The sequence below is a fragment of the Protopterus annectens genome, chromosome 1.part2, assembly GCF_019279795.1.
Source record: "Protopterus annectens isolate FY-2018-M chromosome 1.part2, PAN1.0, whole genome shotgun sequence".
Taxonomy (NCBI): Eukaryota; Metazoa; Chordata; order Ceratodontiformes; family Protopteridae; genus Protopterus; species Protopterus annectens.
In genome coordinates, this window is record NC_056727.1 from 565,760,486 (window position 1) to 565,776,600 (window position 16,115).

Genomic DNA, 16,115 nt, shown 5'->3' on the forward strand with positions numbered 1-16,115 from the left:
GTGGCTGTATTCATTTTTAACAAAAAATTGCAATGATGTGAGGCAGAGAGCATGTTTATCACAGGGTGTTCCATTACAGATGTGGTTATGAACACTGGCAGTGTTCAGGAATGTAATTTTTGCAATGTACTTTCAGATGCACAAAGAGCTCAGGCTGCGCTGCTACGCTTCTGCTGGTACCACGTGCTATAAATTACTTTCGCTTTAATTAAAGGGACAGGCTCATTTTTTTCTGAGCTAAGGGCTTGGGAGCATATAGCTGCACCAGAGCGATGTAGAATCCCTTATTCTTCTGGAATATTATAATAATTAGATAAATGTTACCATCACTAAATAATACTGTACATCTTGTTTACATTCTTGGGGTGGAATGCACATTTTGTGTGTGTGTGTGTGTGTGTGTGTGTGTGTGTGTGTGTGTGTGTGTGTGTGTGTGTGTGTGTGTGTGTGTGTGTGTGTGTCTGTGTGTGTGTGTGTGTGTGTGTGTGTGTGTGTGTGTGTGTGTGTGTGTGTGTGTGTGTGTGTGTGTGTGTGTGTGTGTGTGTGTGTGTGTGTGTGTGTGTGTATTATCTTGCTAATGACAGAAGGACAATATTTTACTTAAAGACTAAACTATTGTCCCTCCATCATTATTAGAATGCTTTTTATTGAATTTGGCTTTGCAAGACAGTGGAAAAAGCTCAGTGTTTTTTTCTGCTGCCTCACAAGAGCATGCTAGAACCAGAGAGAGACAGAATCACAAAGCCAACTTCAATAAAAAGCATTCTAATAATAATAATAAACATATCACACACATAGCACTTTATGAACTTATATATTTAGGGATCAAATACAAGCCAGGCTTGGAATCACACACTCATCTCAATATGAGTCTTTCAAATAGTAAAATAAAAATGTTTCTCATATTGTGGTCCAAGCTTAAGTTTAAACTTTTGGAGAGCTCATCAGTAGTTAAAATGAATATTTCCCTGTCTCTTTTTATTTTTAATACAATACAATTTAATGCATCTTACCAGAGTGCTTTAAGATAGTAAACTTTTAAGACATTTTCTCCAGAGCGATAAAACTCAGAAACTAAGCCTAATCACCATAAAATCAAAGGTGATCTAAAATACCAACCCTTCAGTGACTTTTACCTTTTATTAAGGATTATTAAGCTTTTATTTGCTTCAGGTCATTATAAACTTAGCCCATGAAATACCCCATTATGGACTTGCATATCAAAAGCTCAAACTGAAGATTTGGGTTGCTTGTATTAACTTTTTTCCCTTCTTTGATAACTCAAATATCACAATTAATAATGCATCGCTTAGTGATGAACAGTTTCCTCTGCTACTTTATGTATAACTGTCCTGTTTAATACATTCAACGAGACAATTTCCAATAGCATTATGATCTCAAAGTAGAACCGTACCTCTCAACTGTCCAGATGTTTGCAGAATGTCCAGATTTTTGCCTAACATTTTTTGTTTTTTCCACATAAAATGTGTGATTTTCTGGCATATGACTGATGATTAAAGTCACTAAATAATGACATACATTTGAGTTTCAATCTTTATATCCTTCAGAAAATGCACACTACCCCAAATCCTGTTATTCTAACAACTTTTTAAGTTTATAAAAACAATATTTAAGATCTGTCTCTATTTTGGGGTCTTTGCCCCCCCCCCAGTTATTTTAGACATTGTCCAGAATTCCTACTCTAAGAGGCTGGCAGCTATGAGTAGAACATAAAAAACTTTCTAGTGCATGCAAGACTGTGATTATGCTCTGAAATCAGAAAAAAGAGAAACTTCTGTAGCAAGAGGCCTGGCCATAACATCATTTTCAGAGATGTGTAACAATTGTTACATAACTCCTAAGTGCTGTTACAGTTGGGTCATTAGAAAGGCAATGTCATGCCTTATATTTTCATTCTCTAAGTAACTTATGAAAGTAACTTGTTGTAGCAATATTTAAAAAGTGTCCCAGATTTTCCTCCAATTATATTTGCATGCTGTCTGTGTGACAACAGTCGTTAAATGCTTTAAGGCTTTCAAAGCTGGTAAAACATGTTTTACTTGTTTTATTTTTCTATAAGTGATAGTAAAGGAGTAGATAAAACACCATGCATTCCAAAGAGTTATGATCAGGTCTCACTGATCTCAATAATGTCATTACATGTTCTCAACATGGATGCCAAGATTTACCTTTCAAGTTTTGTTCTCATGGTGAATTTATTGACATCCATGTCTCAAACACATAATAATATGGTTACAATCTGAGACTCAAACATAACCCTCTGTTTCTTGCCCACTCCAAAATTTGATCATGACTGCTGCACTAAAGTTTACACCACTTCTAAAATATAATAAAAACAAATGTAAACTTACCTCATCTTGGATGAACTACTCCAAGAAAATGTGTTCATAGGTTCATACCAGGCTATCTGCCCTAGGGCATTTATAAGCCTAGCCAGAATGTGTTTGGCTTTCGCCACCCATTTTAAATTTATTTTGCTATGCCCTTTTTTGAGGTTAGTATACTGTGCCTCTGTCTAACAGTGACACAGAACTGATACATGGGGTAAACCTACGATCTCCCATCCACTCATCAAGATTCCTCTTGAAGAGAGTCAATGAGGGACTCTGCCTAACCTGGACTGGGATTTTATTCCAGAGTGAAGGGAGCCTCTGGGTTATGAATCTGTCCCTCCAGCATGTCCTATTTATTTCAGTGCTGAGGTTCAAGTCTCTTCTGTTTTCTGTTTTCTCTCATTTCTTTATAATTCCATTATAAATGTGAGGTACGACTACATAGTTCACTTGGGAAATCATTTTGGTCCACGTCTAAAAATATTGCACATTTTCCAAACTGGCATCTAATCCTGCAGAATGCCTGTAAATTATTACCTTACCCAAAATGCATTCATCAGTAATCTATGTTACTGCATAATGCTTACTTGTCCCCTCATATAGTAACGACTATCAGTGAATTATCTTCCCCACATTATTCAACATGTTATCATAACTTGACTGATGATTTGTTACATATATTTTGGTCTTGTAAGTCAGTCAAAAGTGTTTGGCTTTTTCATTTTAAATGGTCTTCATAGAGGTCATATTGTTTCCAGTATCCACAGTTGCAAATGGTATAATTGTTTTTTGGGCATACCTGTGAATAATATTTACACAGAGGCATATCTGTGATATTTTTAATGTCATCATGGGTGAATTTTTGGTGACCAGGAACTAGTTAAGAAGAAAGCACTTAATCTAAAAATTCTAAAAAAAATTTCTAGCATACATAAGCAAGTATCCTAATTTGTGGGACTACTTGTTAAAAAACTGCAAAGGATATAAATCAATGCATTAATAGGTGGATGGATATCGTATGAAATGCAGACACACTTGGCTTTATGTGAGCATTGCATCTTCCCAAACTTTCTGGTACTAGAGAGTTATGAAGCTCCTTAGTCAAAGAAAAATATTTGCTAATTTCAGAGTGTGTTTATTTTTTACAGTTAATACATATTTCAGAAGTTGAGACATGATGTTTTAGCTTCAGAACTCTGTAAGATAATAAAAAAAAAAAACATTTTTTGCAGGGCGGTAACTCCCTCTGCACTCCCTGCTAATTATATGCTTACTAACTACGAGATCACACTAAATCAGGGAAAAGGAATATTCCCAAATTCCAAGAACATTGCAGTCTTGTACATCTATAGACCTTCTGTTTAGTCGACCAAAAGCAGTCGAATAAACAGATGACATTAAAACACACTGTTGATCAAAGCATCTGCACTTGTGTGTGTGTATATATATCTATATATATATATATATATATATATATATATATATATATATGAGAGAGAAAGAGACACAGAGAGGGAGAGAGAGAGATTTATAGATATAAAAGTATATATTGAATTATTGAAATCCAAATGCATCAAATTCAACCAACCAATGCCAGCGCTGCAGTGTTCAATATATCATAAACCTCTAAGTATCTAAGCCAAAAATGATCACAAAAAGAAACATAGAGTTAGTTTCCTTTTGCAATCAGAGCACCAAAACCGACAACACATTCAGGCCAAATGTGTATGAATAGTAGCAGTGTCACCGAAAGGGTTTTTGCAAGGTTAGTTGCAAGTTATGGCTAGCAGGTATTACAAAAGTGGCGCATGGGGGGGGGGGGGTTCACTACTATAGTGCAGTTTCAGAGTCGGTATATATAACAGGATTTCTTTATTCTTCTTTGTTATTTTTACTTTTTTCTGTAGTTCAAGCAGTTATGCACAGTGGGTTGCAGTTCAATTTTGTCTTTTCCGATTTACTGTCATACAACCATATATTGTCAAAGTTTCACAGTTGATCAGCTTTGCATATTGTCAGATGAGAATTTCATCAACTGTTGGCTTGTCAGTGTTTGTTAAGGATAGTTTGCCCTGCGTTTTATTGAGGGTAAAGTATTTCAGATATTGCTGAATGTCTGATCGTAGAGCTTTTACGTCACTGCCAACAGTAATTCACTGTGTGAAGTTGTGTGATTGCTGTGCTGTGTGCCAGGAGGAGCACTGGTGCCAATTCCTTTTGTATCTTAATGTGTTTATTTTTTATGTGTGCATAATTTTGTTGTTTTGTTACCAGATTTTTCCAGAACAAATTTTACTTATCTGCTGGCAGTAATTCATATGTATGGAACATATGTTTACTTAGCTGTGATGAGACCATGAAGTTAGTATATGTATATATACACACATATATATATATATATATATATATATATATATATATATATATATATGCAAGGGGAGGTTATGCGACAAATTCACCACATTAATATATTTTTTTATATTTTTATGTGGTTTAATTGCTTATTTAGTGATTGTTGGCTCATTGGGTAGGTACATTTGATGGGTACTATAGCCAGTCATTTTCTTTCAACTACATGCCTGTTGATGGTGTTTGCTTTTTGTTACATTTGTATATAGTCTTCCCATATGTAGCTATATTATAAAATACTTAAATGCAGAAACACAGATATACATCATATGAAAACTGTTCTTATTGTTTAAAGGAAAACTCTACCTTAGAACTAAAAAAAAATATTTTTTCACTCTATCTTTGTTTTCTGAGCTATTTTAGCAACTCAAAATCACTCTGACTGCTTCTTATAGATTTTTAATATGTTTTCTGCAAAATGGCTGCCAATGGGTCTTGGCATATCAACAGGATCTTGTTTTTCTTTAAGCCCTTCTCTTTCCCATAATCCATTTGAAGTCTACTTTATATGAGTCATGCTAGACATAAGGAAGTAGTGATGTATTCCCATATCATTGACATACAATGGGATTAGTGTCAGTCACTGGCATCTTATATACCTTCTGTAGCAGGACTGCTGCTTTTATTTCTTGAATGGCCCCTAATTGTGTGTGTCTCAGGGATTGTTTTACAGTATACTAAGCTACAACTAAAAAGTAGTTAAATTGTAGGCCTTTGCTCAAGTAATATTTTTATAGTCCAAGATGAACTGAACAAATATCTTCTGACTTTTTTCTAAATGTACAGACATCTTTGATACTACATTTAGGTCATCTTAAAATGTAAAGTAGTATAAAAATGTTTAAATGTAAAGCTTAGCATTTTAATACTGTAATGCTGCTTATGGAAATGTTATTTATTTATTTGATATTTGTTGACAGGAAAGTCAGACTGGGCAAGAATTCTTTTTCACCGAAGGCCCATGTAGAAAAACTCCACATCATCATAAAGTTAAAATGCAGTAGACCGAGTATAGCAAACAACATATTTAAAGACATAACTTATTTAAAGTATAGTACTGTAGTACATGACATTTTTAGAGAACATAACTTGCATAAAAATAATTAGTAACATCATTGGTAGAAACACAAAAAGTGAATAACAGAAAGCAACAGAAAATATGACAAGCAAACAGAGCTGTTCCTGAGAAAAAGTTAATCTAGTTCTAGTTCTAAGACACAACACTAAGATTCAGTTCTATAAGTAGTTAATAGAAGGATGTGTCATTGCTGGAGAATAAAGAGGAGTTAGTATGGAAGGTTGTGAGGAAAGAGATTGAGTGATAGCAAAGTGTAGTTTAAATTTGTGAAAATAATTGATTACTACCATTGAACCATTGACTGATCTAATTGTTCTATTTTGCTATGAAAGGCATGGCTACATTGGAAGCAGCTGTGAATCAATTCTATTCCTCTCTGCAATAAAGACCGTGGAAAATATTTTCACACCTGTCTTTTTTGTTTTTTTGTTTTTTTTACAGTAGCTACTGCCTGACATCAGCAGGACTAATTACCAATATAAGATTGTCAACAGTACCTGACTACAAATTTCTCCATGTCTGTGGTATGTCATGCAGGCATAGACAATTTCCTCTGTAAGTTATGTGAGAAGTTAAGCTATAAAAAAGTGGGTGGCTTTTCCTTCCCTTTGATTCCAAGGCATAGAAATGACATTTTTATAAAGTACAAGCAAGTTTCTGGCATCTACATAATACTGGAACCGAAAAAGGGGTTGCAAATGGATGAATGGATTGTAGGGAGAAAAGCAACCTAAAGAGTTGCGCTAAACTTTAGTAGAAGGTGGAGTTTTCCTTTACGAAATGAAGCATAGTTCACCACTTAGAAAATTGACTCTACTGTCATATACTATAGACAGTACTACCAGCTTCCAGGACAGTCTTTCACCATCAATATGCTTTAAGGCTAACATCTTTACTTCTGTATGTAATGTCTGAGTAATAGATGAGAGGATTGTCTTGTACAGATGATGCTAAATCATGTCTTTATATTATAGGCCTTACCAGACAGGAATCAGCAGTTGCAGTCCAGAAGTCTGCCAGCGGTTCTCCTGTTAACTCAGGTAGGTTTTAATGATGTCAGCAGTGATGTCATCGTTAAAGGTATTTATATTTTTTTGACTGAATCCTGATTTGCTTTTGCCATAGAGTTTACTTTGAAGGCTAGGCCATTACTACATACAAATACAATGTCTGAAAGCAGCATGAAGTCTCTAAGAGAAGAACAAAGAGAAGCACAATTCAAGGCCCTAGATAACAAGAAGCCGTAGGAGTCTGCTGTGTGTCATTAGGAATAAAGCCTCAGTATAACCAACGTGACCTACAGGCACTTGTAGGAGGAGCTGGTAGTGAGTGGCCATTGCTGCTCTAGGGATTGAGGGAAGCAATCTGATTTGCTGCTGCACTGAGTATAAAATGTGTCAATGATCTCACCTGTACCTTAAAGGTTATTTCAAGGAGTGAATGTCAGGGCATGATGTAACAGCTGCCTCTGTCCATCAGACACACAGGTGTCAGAACAAGGGTGAATTTCCAATTTGCATCCAGTGCTCCAGGTTGCATTTGAATAGGGTTAGGGAAGGGCTTTGCTTCACATGGATGGGGATTCTCTGAGATACATATCTGTCTCTCCAACATGCCTTATTTAAGTTATAAGCAAAGTTTAAATTTTTAGGTCTAATAGTTCTGCTGCTGTTTGTTTTGCAGATATACAAAAGGTCCATCAGAATGGGGTCCAAGGTTGCCTTGTATGTTGTATGTCAGGCATAAATCACCTAAATCACCTCTCAGCATTCTGTAGGAAACACAGTATAGAGTTACGTGTTTGAAGTGATCTGCATACAATGTTTTGTTCATGCCTTGTATTCTTTTTGCGAGAAACCTCAGTGAACATTCCAGTTGTTGAATGTGCCTGGTCAGGTACATACAGAAGGAGACATTATACTCAGTGATGACGACAACCTAGACAAATGGATGGGAGACTGCAAAATTACCCCAGGGGTGACACCCATGTCCCTCATGGACAGGGGTAGTTGGTGTTGATCATAAATTCATTCTGAAAATTACGTCCATCTAACCAAGGAAAATTGGGAAACTCAGGATTAACATGGCTAGTCTTGTAAGGGCTCTAGGGCCACTAGCCTAGTAACCTTCTATGAACATATGGCTGAGTGCAGTGGCATAATGACTTCTCTGGCTCTAGATGCCACGGCCTTACTTATATGTTGAGTGGCATACAATGATTTTCTTAGAACCTTAGACACATATTGGTGGAAAGCAATAGTTCAGTTAGCAACCCAGTCATTGGAGAAATTGGCAGGGGAGAGGGAAGAATGATGAGGCTGTGCTTCCTCACCTACCTCATAGGGGAGGCCTGGTTGTCCATGCCCAAGTACACACTCCAATTACTAGGGTCTCCAGTGGAGAACAGATTTCATGTGCAGGTGCTTGTTCAAGGGGAGTCTAAGGATTACATCACTTAAAGAAGCAGGTGAACCCCGCCAAAGGTCCATTGCATGTTATATTGGCAAGATTAAGGGGAACAGCTGGACCTTAAACAAAAACCCTGATATGTTCACAGATTACGATACCATTCCTGATGCTTGACTACTGCACTGAGAGCAATGAATGGGCCATAGGGCTATTATGTCTGGAGGAGCTAATACATTAGTTAAATAACCAGGAGAGAGGCTTAATGGGTCAGAATGGAATTAGTGCAAAACGAAAGAAGGAAAGAAAATAGATCTGCAAAGGACTAAGTCACTATCCATTTTCTTACTGGACAGGAAATGATATTCTGCATGACTGACAGTACAGAAAATCCTAGTAACAGTGATGAGAAAATAAAAATGTAAACAGAATAAGCACTTAATCTTACATTTTCTGTACGAGTCTCTTATATCTGTAGACTGCAAAGTAATAAAAGTATATACATTGACTTAGTACAGAACTCTAGAGCAGCATTCATGAGGCAATATGGGAATTTGCCCCAGTATTAGGGCATCAGCTGTGAGAAGAAATCATTGTACCCTCATGGAGCTGCCAATAGCTTTTGGTACTGACATATCAGCAGTTACAACACACTGTAATGTGTCCTCAGTTTAGAAGAAAATGAGCTAAGAGAAGAGTTGCTTGACTTAATAGAGATAAATAGGCATATTAAGATGAATGGAAAAAATAGACTTTAGAAGGTCAATAAAACCCAGAACGTCAGAAGTTTGATAAAACAAATGAACACATTAATTAGGACTGTCCATAGAGACCCATGCAATATAACAAAAGTAAACAGGATATATTACTGTGCAGCTAAATTAATAACTGATAAAGTTCTACCACAAGAACATAGGATAGTGAGGGAAAGGAAGGGGAGAAATCGAATACCATCATGGAAGTATCGAATAGAGAAAACTTTAAAGCAACTAAGATAAGAAGTGTCACTGTTAGAAGAGTATTGAAGAGGGAACAGAGCGACAAAAATACTTAGAAATATAGACGTCATAAAAGCAATGCGCAGTATTAGAACAGATCAAGATCTATCATGCACTATTGCAAATAAACTAAAAATCTCAGCACAGGTGGAAAAACGTAAAAGATATTCAGATAAATACAAAGAAAAAGTACAAAATAAGCAATTTACTGATGACCCAAAAAAGTTTTATAGAGAATTGGGAAATAAGGTAAAAGGAATTAAAAGACCACCAAAAATGAAGAAATAGATAAACTTGGAAAAGTATCTCTGAAGATCCTGTGGAACATAACAAAGATGCTAAATGGACAGAAGTAAAAGAAAGAATAAGAAGTTTAAATGTACAGGATCTGAAATGGGAAGAAGTAACAGCTAGAGAGATTGAAACAAAGTTAAGAAAAGCCTCAAACTGAAAAACCCCAGCCCCAGATACAGTACCTAACTTCTGGTTAAAAGTATTAACATCTTTGCATGAAGGTTTATATGCACACTCTGAACAGACACCAACCTGGCTAACAACAGAAAAAACAATGCTCCTACTTAAGAGTGAACCTGCAAGCTACCCTAAAAATTATAGACCAATAACTTGTCTTCCGACAACATATAAACTATACACTGGAATGATGCAGACAGAGTCTATAGTCATTTAGAAGAAAATTCAATTATGGCAGTAGAACAAAAGGGCAACAAAAGAAAGTCATATGGAGCAAAGGAGCATTTGCTGTTAAATAAAGTGATAATGGAGAACTGTAAAAAGGGGAAGAATTTAAGTATGGCATGGAGTGACTACAAAAAAGCATTTGATAGTATCCTACACTCATGGATAAAAGAGTACTTAATAAGATACAGCCTACAGCCTACACTGATAAGCTACATTACTGTGACCATAAAACAGTGGCAGACCACTTTGTAATTAAGCCATGATAGAGGGCAAATTATTATTCCAGGGATTAAAATTCAAAGGGGGATATTCCAGGGTGACTGTCACTGCTGCTATTCTGCCTTTCCCTTCATCCATTAAGCTGTCTACTTAACAGCTTAGGCCATGGCTAAAATTTGGCTCCTAGAAAACAAAGTGTAAAGACTTCTCATCTTCTCTTTGTTGATGATTTGAAACTGTATAGTTCATCAGATGAGGAACTGAAAGTACAACTGCAAGTTGTCAAAACTTTTTCAGATGATATCAGAATGTCATTTGGTCTTGATAAATGTGCAAAAGCAGCCTTTAAAGCAGGAAAACTGCAGCACCAAGAAAACATCAGTTTGGGACAAGAATGTGATATAAAAGAACTTGAGCAAGAGGGAGTGTATAAATATTTGGGAATTGATGAAGGCTCAACAATAAAACATGAATAAATGTCAATAAAACTTAATAAGGAGTACTTTAGAAGACTTAATTAATCCTGAAAACAGCGTTGACATCTAAGAACAAATCCAAGCTATAAACCAGTTTGCTCTTCCTGTTCTAATTTACAGTTTTGGAGTGACTGACTGGCTCCAAAACTTGTTGGATAGATCAGATAGGAAAACAAGAAGGATGCTTCATGCTCATCAAATAATTTATAAAAATCAGTGTATACCAAGATTATATATTCCTCATTCTGAAGAAGGGATGGGACTCCTTGAAATTGATTACATGTACAGATCAGCAATTGTGGGACTCCAGACATATCTGCTGACTTCACAAGACCCAAATGTAGTGAAAGTTTTGAAACATGAGGAGAATAAATCTAAGATGGCATCCCTGCTTAGGCTAGCAGAAGCATATTGGCGTCAAGCAGGAATGGAAATCAAACCACAAGTGGATAAAAAACAGGCAGCAACTGAATGTGCCAAAAAACAAAAGAAAGAATATCAGCTGAAGGACCAGATGAGAAGGCAAGAAATGTGGAAAATGCATAAATATAGTTGAAAGTATAGAAGACTTCTGGAAGAACCTCATGTTGATCAGGAATGAATGCAGGAACGGTTAAGGAGAGGCGAATTCAAACCAAAAGATGAAAGGTTAATATTGGCAGCACAAGATAGCGGGCTACGTACACATTGGTAGTCCATTGAACATGTGGGAGAAACAGATAAATATAAGTTTTGTAAAACAGAACTGGAAACAGTTCCACACCTCACTGCTGGTTGGACTGTATACTGAAAGGCATAATAATGTGGCGAGATTGTTGCTCTGAGGATTGTGCAAACATTATGGTACAGAAGTGTCTGAAAAACACTGGAAACATCATAGAAAATGATGAAGTTTATATCACATGGGATCACCCATTACCAACAGTTCAAAAGATAGATGCTAAAAAAACGGATATAGTGGTCCAAGAAAAGAAGACAAATGTAGCATTGGTCATTGAAATCGCCACACCCAGTGACTACAGTGTCCTGCGTACAGAGAGACACAAAGTCATAAAATATCAGGATTTGAAAGCAGAAATGAGAGTAATGTGGAAGAAAGATACCCAGATAGTTCCAATAGTAGTAGGAGCAACGGATCTTATAAGAAAAGAGTCTACAATCATATTTAGATATGCTACCAATACAAGTAACTCCGTATGAATTGCAGGAGTCATTACTAGGCATATTGCAGGTACTGCAAAGAGCACTTTTGGCTGACAAAGATTGAAACAATATAAATTTCATGAACTTTAATCATGCTTTGACTTAGGAATAGGGTTCATTCTCATCATGGTATTAGAAACCCAAAAGATTTGGAGAAATTAAAAAAATAAGAGAGCTCTACAGCTGCAAAAATCTCCTGCACAATTTAGCAATGTCTTATAAATAATAGACACATTTCTGACTCAGATCATCTTTTGTAAATCCCTAAATCTGTAGTGGTCCTGAACACCTGTAAGTGCCATTTTGCATACCAAATGTTTTGTTTGTTTTTTTTTTGTTTTCTGCAGATGACAGGTATCTTGTGTTGTTGTTTTGGTAGTGAAATGCAGCTGATCCTGTAACATCTTCAAAAGCTGTAGCACAGTCTGCACTGCCACAGACAAAAAAGGGTCACATTGTGAAATGTATTACTGCCACTGTTTTACAGCTTTTGAAGCTGTTTCAGCTTCATGCCACTCTTCTCTAGTGGTTGCTGTTTATGACCTAGCATGAGGTTAGAGTATAAAGTTGCTTAAAGGTGCTTAACAATATTGTTAAGCACTTTTCTTTCTTCTGAAAAATGCTTAACGAGTTTGCTTTTTTCCCAGTTTTATAATATTATCACAACACTCAGTGATAACCAAATCCCTTGGAACACTGACCTTTACTAGATTGGTATTGCCTTTCATATATTGTATCAGCCCTATATGATTTTAAAAAAGTGGACATTTGCAAAATATCTGTAGACATTTCTAAATGTATGTACTGTGTTTGCCAGCCAAAAATAAGAATGCATATCTAGGTGATAATTCATGGAGCCATGTGGCATTAGGAAGCAACAGACCAAAAAGACAGAGAGAACAGGCAGCATTTGAAATAAAATATAATGACATTCAAATGAAAATGGGGAACGTAAGTCATAATTCATTGTCATTAGGTGCTAAATAGTACAGGCACTTGTGTCTAAATATAAAGGCAAAAGCATATCACCAAACTATTGTGCTCCAGACAGAATGTTGGAAGCATAAGTGACAGATGTTAAATAACATTTGCTTACCACAAACGTCAGTCACCTGGGTGCGCACTATGGCTGCACATGCTAGAAAATATTGCAGATTAAGGATAATGTATATGTTTGGGAATGGCGGCATGTTGGTGTTGACATTATATGGACATTAGTAGACTTGTCTAGTCCACAGACTGAAACTGGAAGAGTGCATGGAGTTCCTATACCTATGGATACCAAAGTATGTATAGCAGATACCGTATTGACTATAGAGACTTTATAAAAAAAACTGAGGACACCCTGGGTATTTTAAAGGCATAAGCATATAGAATATACACAATGTTCACTGATACAGTGCTTCCACATCTGGATAAGCACTCCAAGGGAAAGAGCCAGGGACAAAGACTGCACCTATCTGAAAATAAAGGCCCTGCCTCATATCCTTGGACAACATTATATCAGCAGGAAGGACTACCATTCCATCAACTCAAAGTAATGTGTGACATCCAGAGACTAATAACTCATATGTCCACAATCTGTACAATTGGTTCATACAGCATCCTACAGGGTCACCTAGTAGGTAGGTTCAGGAGCACTGGTACACCTATATATCCACAGCCATGTGCATAACAGGCACAGAACTCTAACCCCTCCTCCAAATATCTCCATCCTGTCCCTAATGTGTTACAGGTGATGCTAATTGGCTCTGGAACCCTGGCTGATGACACCCATATGGAACCTATAAGGCATAGTCAAACAGCAGTACAGCATCATGATGATCAACCAGAAACATGGTTGAGCTCATGCTTGGCATGCTGAAGTCATGGTTCTGCTGCCTAGGTACATCTGGGAGGCACTGCAATATGACAGATATTTGTAACATGCTGTATGTTGCACAATATGATTCAGCACTGGAAGGGAGGATAGGCAACATTCCCAGGATCCTCTATCAAGGCAACATCAGGAGCCACAGTGACCACCTCAGCTTCTTTCAGCTACAACACTGGGGCAAGCAGGCCACCAGCAGCAGCCATACTGCACCCATCCAGATCATATTATGCACAGTATATGGTATCACAGGCAACGTGGCAACATATAGTCCTCAAAAAAGAAATTCCTGCACGGTGAGCAGCTGCACGGCCCTCAAATCAACTGTATAAAGAAGAAAAAAGTGGAGCCAGCAAACGTTGATCCAATAAGATCCAAATTTATTATAGGTTAACAAACCTACACATTTATGTTACAGACTGGTTTTGGTAGAAAAACACAACCTTCTTCAGTGTATTTAAACAGAGCATAAATGTGATAAGCTAATATAGAGGCATCTAACTCCCTATTGGTGGGTCATAAATTCTCATTGAGACCAGGTGGGAATAATCCCCCAAGTTTAATTATCCATTTTTTCTCTTTGTTATTGAGAATTTGGTGCCATCCTATTTTGTTGGTCCTGTTTCCTGATATGATGTCAATAATAATAAAAGTAAATTTGGCAGAATTGTGTACCAAAAGATGTTTGTACAGTGCACTGCTGGTTTTCTTGTTACGAATGTTACTGGTATGCTCTGATATTCTAATTCTAAATGGTCGTGAAGTTTGTCCTATGTAGAAAGCACCACAATGACAACTGGCCATGTAAATAATCCAGTCACTACTGCAGTTTGCAAAAAAATTGATGTCATATACCTGTGAACAATTCCTACTAGAAAACTGTTTGGATTTATTGATTTTATCGCAGTGGGTACAGTGTCCACATGGAAAACAGCCTATTAGAGGTTCCCCAGAAAGTGTAGTTTGTTTAAATTGCGTATTTGTGATCTTGTTGCCGTGTTTGAAATGATTGAAAAAGCCACCTAGATTTTTCCCTTTCCTGTATGAAAATTTCACACTGGTTTGGAATAAAATTGGAGATATCTGGATCATATTGCAAAATATTCCAATGTCTATTAATGCTTGCAATCAATTGATTGGTATTGCGAGCATATGTGGTAGTAAATCTAAGTGTGGTACAATCCTTAGAAATCCGTTCTTTGTATTGTAAAAAATCAACTCTGTTTGAAGAATTTGTCATATTGCTTGCATTGATCACATGACCCATACCATAGCCTCTTGACCTGAATCGTTCATATAGTCCTCCTCTATAAGCCCTGACAGGTACACAGTGTCAGTACAATGTCACACAGAACAAATGATGCATGCTGTGTTATCTAACAGCTGTGGTTGGCAGTAGATGTTCAAGTCATACTATGCATCCGTTATTTCCACTTATACCACACAAATAGGCATGATTACAGCCATCATCCTTTATATAGATGTATGAAAATACATGGACAAATGGCAGCCTACACTACCGTGGGGGAATCCATGTCACTGTAGGCTGAGACAAGTGTCATGCAGAGGGGTTCTCATGACCTCTGTCTCTACCTACAGCAGATACAGAGACAGAGGTCATGCAGAGGAGTGGCATCTGTGTCTGATATACTCTACTCAATGGTTTGGGTGCAGTGGGTCAAATGCAATAGGCACAGGCCTAGCACCATAATATTTACAAATGTGCTAAAACTGGAGGATCATGACCTGTATGCTGCATGCACATTAAGTGACCTTCCACCATTGTCCTGCATAGTATCCAACCCTACTGTTGCTGTGGGAATGGGGTACCTTAACCACAGTAGGCACAGACTATATACCATGTGATGGTCATCCAGTGTGTGCAGCATGGATGCTCACAGACCTGTAGTGATGGGCAGTACTAGGGTACAGGGTACCAGCAGCAGCACTGGTTAATATTCTCAAGATCTAGCTATTATAGAGATGTGGCCCACCATGGAGCACCCAAGGCCAATCATAGCATTGTACCCAACATTCACTGTGTCCTGAAAGCGAGGCAGGAGACCAACCATCTCTATTTCCATCTGTGTAGCAGTTGATTGTGCCTGAAGTATAGCTTGATGCCAGTCCCATGAGAATAACTATAAAGGAATGGGGGACCGCCCCTGGTTACCATCCATTCTGTTGCTATACTGCATGTCTTTTTCAAGGTCTTTCATATCATATATACACTTTCAACATTAATTTGTGGTGTGGTTCCTCATACCCACAACATTGCAATCATACATTGATGATTCCCACACATAGAGCCTAGTAGGTTTCCCCTCTTCCAAACAATTACCACCCATGTATCCTGAGTGCCTATACCAAGGCAGCATTCTTTTTAGGAGTGAATCTGTC

At 37.2% G+C, this 16,115-nt stretch overlaps 1 protein-coding gene across 3 annotated transcripts in view; it reads left to right on the forward strand.

Moving 5' to 3' along the window:
- VIT (vitrin) overlaps positions 1-16,115 on the forward strand; it is a 1,072,224-nt gene that overhangs the window by 652,216 nt on the left and 403,893 nt on the right. For all 3 annotated transcript variants that reach the window (XM_044057778.1, XM_044057780.1, XM_044057779.1), the window contains one exon: positions 6,816-6,881. In XM_044057778.1, the coding sequence (XP_043913713.1) occupies positions 6,816-6,881 (66 nt within the window). The remainder of the gene's footprint in view (positions 1-6,815; positions 6,882-16,115) is intronic.